The following is a 5,151-nucleotide window of genomic DNA, read 5'->3' as shown; positions in this document are numbered from 1 at the left end:
TTCAATTAATCAAAAACCTATGATCTCCCCAAGCAATCAAATGTTCAGAACCTAAAATTGGGTACCTTAATTCATATAATAATTGCTTCCGATGTCTGTGAAGAACTTTCTTAATTATATATATTTATTTTTTAATAAATGAACTTTCTTCATTATTAGTTCTTCATTATATTGGAAAAGTATGTATACTGTATAGAATTTTGCTTTTATGAGCTGCACTTTATACGATATTGGTTTCGTTGAAAATATCTTTTTATACTGCGCTTGTTTACGTTTACTATTTTACACTTCAACAAAAAATATGCCAAAATACTCTACATGAAATATATATATATATATATATATATATATATATATATATATATATATATGATAATCGCCTTTTTCATTATCTTGTTTTTGTCTTATATCAAACTGGTTATAGTTATAATCTAAATTTTGTCAAATTATAGCCACGTTATGGTGTTCTCGAAGAAAAAAAGTCTATAGTTATGAGATTTATTATATTAAATTTGTACTTTTGATCATTACATTTTTATATCAAATAGAAGGTATCCTATTCTGTTGTAACTTGTAACTATATGAAAAAAAAGCTAGCTTTATTTTACTCAAAAATAAAAAATAAAAACAGATTACCATATATTTCATTTCACCTCTGGATAATACAACGATGCATGGTAGAATCTTACACCAAGTGAAACTTCAATCTAAGAAATTATTTTATTACATTCTTTGCAATCATGATTTCATAACTAAGGTATTATTTTCATGTCTCTTAATCGCCCCACCCACAAGCCAATACTCTTCAATGTATTGGCATACCCAAAAAACCCAAACTCACGACTCTTGTTCATGCTACAAACATGTGGAAAACCAAATTGCAAAACCGCATCCAATGCCTCTGGACAAACAATTTTCTCCATGTTGGTCTTGTAGAGCCCATACTTTTCAACGATCTCATCCCACACCCTTCCCTTCTTCTTCATCATCCCAACCCAATCAAACTTTTCATTCTCATCAAATGGCACAAACTCAATATCAAAGACCTCACAACACACCTTCCATAAGCTCTTCCACGTAAAAACATCACCATTGGTGCAATTAAAGGCTTGGTTCTTGGCTCTATCCATCACCGCAGCCCAAATTTGTTGCTCAGCTAACACACGTGCATCTGACATATCGCAGAAATTCTCCCACGTGTATATTGTACCTGTTAAAATTATTGTTAAGTGATTAAACTCATCGTCTTCTAATTCCACAAATTTATACTCTGCATCTCATTTAAATTGTTAGAAATCTCATGTGCTATGCTCTATTTATTAAGGGGGAGTATTCGAATTATAATTAAATACCTGGATATCGAAAGGGTAAGCCTTGGTATTTACAGATAGTTGCATACACGCATAGAGTCAGCAATGCATTGTAGAAGCTCCTTGAGGATGCACCAACTATTATAGAAGAGCGGTGCACAGAATATGTGAGTGATGGTGAGTATGAAGCCAAAAGGTCTTCTAAGGCATAATAGAAGTTAGGGTAGGGTAGTCGAGGCATGTCCTCATGAAATGGAGGTTCATGATGCACAAGTTGGGTTCCAAGAACTGGATCAAAGATCGGACCCATGTAATGTTTGGTTCCGGTTTGCAATGTTATATGACATAGTCGTGAAGGTGTGGCTGATTTGAGAGCTTTAATAACATTTTCAAGCATGGTAGAGTTGGCAGCTACGTTAGATTCTTCATTTTCACGTACTTGGATTGCTACCCAAAAGACATGGGTAATTTCATGGGCTATTGGGGCGAGATGTTTGAGTGTGTCATCAAAGTTCAAGGCGTCAAAAGTTATGTAATGGTCAGGGGTGGAGGAAGGGAACCATGTCGGCTTGGGGCGGCGAGCTGATCCGTAAACTTTCCATGGACCACCAAGGGCTGTTGGACTCTTTAAAGCTTCCGCCAAGCTCAAGCCTACCATGCCTGTCACTCCCACAACCAGTGCAACTGGTGTGTTAGTGTTAGGGTCCACTTGCTCCATGAGAGAGAGAGAGTTTGATCAATTGGTTTGGGGATAAGACATGAGTGGTGGAAGGCGTTGATGTTGTTATATATATATATATATATATAGTGTGGTGTCTTGGGGAGAAACAATTTGTCTTTGAGCCCACTCTCATGCAGTTTGCAGTATAGTTGTTAGAAACAAGAGTGAAATCACTTAGGTGACCAATTAATTATTCAAAGTTACATATGACCTTAAACTATATCTATATTATTATTTAAGGGTCTTTTCTTATTTAAATTCCTCATTTTTTAGTTAAAAAATACCCTTATACCCTAATATTTAAGTAAAGATAAAACTAAATGATAATTTGGTAAAAATACAACTCTAACTCCCACTAAAACATTACCTAAATAATTTGATTATTTTTCTATTAATTTTCAAATTACTTTATCCACTTATAAATTAGATTTTCAAAATAAAAACTATATATATAAAATAAAAAAATACAATTTTTTTTTCTACAAAATAGGATCACAAAAAAAAGGCCTCATCGCACGCGTGTGATGAGGCTAGTAATATCTTAAATTATTATCTTTTGCAGTTCTTCTACAACTTCACTATTAGTCATAACCTTGTCGCAAGTTGATAAAGTTGCAATAGAAAAATAGTTTTCTAAGCGCTTTCTTTTTCCCTTTAAATTTGAACATAAGTTTGAAGACAATATCACATCAGGATAGGATGTGACGAAATATTTGTTGCTTTACTTTGAAAGACTTTGTAAACTTTTTTAACCATAATTTTATGACTTAACATTGCTTTAATCTAGCCTGGATTATAGAACATACAAAATTTAACATAATATTGCTTTTGACCTATTGGTTTGGGGATGAGCTATGAGTGGTGGAAGGCGTTGTTGTTGTTATACGTGGCGTCAAAAATCAAAGAGAAATTCCATATGGTTGTTATCTGAATTGGCTTTAGTAAGTCTGAGAATGAAATGAGCCTAGTAAGTCAATGATGTACATAGATGGATTTATATACCATGTACCACGCACAACTCTGATCTGAAAGAGATAGAAATTGAAATGAGCTTAGAAAGTAAATGGCGTACAAAGATGGATTTATACACCGTGTGAGCACGCAAAACTTACTCGGCCTGTGTGAATGTGACTTGTGAATGATTGAAGAAAAGTTATAAGTTTCAAAAGTTAGCAAGTCGTGAAATTAAACCATAAGCAATTCAGCAAGTTGATTTGGTTTGGAGATTTGAAACGAGTGGAAGGAAATTGCTAATGGAGCTGGCCATATTGACAGGCATTGGTGGGACGACCTATCACTGTTAAGCAAAGACGGACCCAAGTGGGGGCCCAAGGGGGCCTGGGCCCCCTAGGTCCAATTTTTTTTTTTTAGTTATTAGATATTTTATTTTTTAGTTTGGCCCTCCTTTCAAAATTTTAGGTCTCCCTTTTCCTCAATAATTTTAGCTAGCAACACCCAAATAGTAACTATCCAACCCAAAAACTTAATAAAAATATTTACAATAGTGATTGTATTTTAGCAACAAAAAAAAAAAACTATTTTACCACCAAAGAACCAAAAAATCATGTATTATTGGAAAAGCTAAAGCTAAATTTTTTGCGATTACAGTAAACTAGTATAAATACCAGTTAACTGTAGCAAGTTGTAAAAAGAGAATACGATATTTTATTAAGATTATATCTCTTCTTTCAATTAAAAAACTCAAGTTCTCTCATTTCCTTTATTATTTTAATGAGTTTTTTATATTATTTTAAATTAAGTGATAAAAAAATAGAACATTTTTTTTTTATAAACACACACACACATACATATATAGAAGAAGGGAGATGATATAAGATAATATTGGATATATTGTAAAGTAAGGTTATAAAATAGATAAATTAGCTTTTTAAGGTACTAAAACCTAAAATTTTTAGCACCACCATCGTGAATGCTCTAACTTCAACAAAAAAATTTAAAAAAAAAAATCCTAACCAGCCTATCTTCTGAATATAAAATATTTCTGTAACTTATTACCTATAAATAGGCCTCTTGTATCTTTAGAAAGGCATAGAGAGTGAAGAAAGCCATTTGTAATATGTCTTTCAGTTTCTCTTATGTCTGATGTAAAAAAGCTGTTGAATCTAATAAAATCCCTTAGTTTGCTGTATCTTGTTCTGTGTTCCATTCCCTATTTTCATGTTATCTTCTATACGTTCTTAACAATATTTGCCATCACCCATAACTCTGTTTCCATAACTCATAACTCAAAATATGTGGGTCCCATGGTTAAATGGTTTGTTTGGATTTGTTTCCTAGTTTTGTTTCCATCACTCAATTATCTGATTTTTGAGTGATGAATTATAGAAACTGAAAACACATTTTAGGTGTTTTCAAGTTATGGAAACAGAGTTATGATGACATTTTGGTAAATAAATACACATTATTAGGACCCACGGTCAAAGAAGTCATGTCCTTGCTTTTATTTTATTTTTTCTCTCCTTTCTTCTTCACAGACTCTCTCAACTCAATGGCTTTTCATGTTTTCTTCTTCTTTCTTTCTTTCTTCTTCACAGACTCGCTCCAAAGCCCTTTTTTTCTTCTTCTTCATTCTTTTTTCTTTCTTTTCTTCTTCACAGAAACACATGGGTAACTTTATAAAAAAAAACATTCGTACCGATTTCTCAAACTCATAAACACATGATACCGATCATACATACTAACAAACAAACACAAACCCACAAACATGTTCATCCACACAATAAATCTAAAAATTTCTTCTCCAAACACAAACAAAACCCAATCTCCTCTCTCTTAAAAAAAAAAAAAAAAAACCCAGAAGTAAGAAATGAAAGAGAGGAAAGGGGTGGAGAAGAGGGGTGGAGATCGGCGTTGTGTGGACCCGGTGAGGTGGAGATTGGCGCTGATTGGACTTGGTGAGGTGGAGATCGGCTCTATTTGGACTTGTTGAGGTGGAGATCGATGTTGTTTGGTTTTTTAAAAGGTGGAGGTCAGCGCTGCAGGAGAGAAAGGATAGGGAAGGTGGGGTCTTTTTCGTCCATGGTGAGGTGTCGCGCCTGAGCTTCGGCTTCTAAGACCGTCGCATCAACCTCAGCCGGTGTGGCATCTTCCTCGGATTTA

General features: G+C 33.9%; 1 protein-coding gene across 1 annotated transcript; it reads right to left on the bottom strand.

The window, feature by feature from the left end:
- Nucleotides 1-636: 636 nt before the first annotated feature.
- Nucleotides 637-2,094, bottom strand: LOC142630974 (3-oxo-Delta(4,5)-steroid 5-beta-reductase-like). The gene is made up of 2 exons (XM_075805032.1): nt 1,353-2,094; nt 637-1,210 (listed from the first exon to the last, which is right to left on the bottom strand). Exons 1-2 carry the CDS (start codon nt 2,026-2,028, stop codon nt 753-755), a joined length of 1,134 nt encoding a protein of 377 aa, XP_075661147.1. The 5' UTR covers nt 2,029-2,094; the 3' UTR covers nt 637-752.
- Between the last annotated feature and the right edge of the window lie 3,057 nt (nt 2,095-5,151).

The sequence above is a fragment of the Castanea sativa genome, chromosome 4 (genome assembly GCF_040712315.1).
Source record: "Castanea sativa cultivar Marrone di Chiusa Pesio chromosome 4, ASM4071231v1".
NCBI classification, from domain to species: domain Eukaryota; kingdom Viridiplantae; phylum Streptophyta; class Magnoliopsida; order Fagales; family Fagaceae; genus Castanea; species Castanea sativa.
The sequence above is the reverse complement of the archived record's forward strand: the minus strand, read 5'-3'. Positions and strand labels throughout refer to the sequence as shown.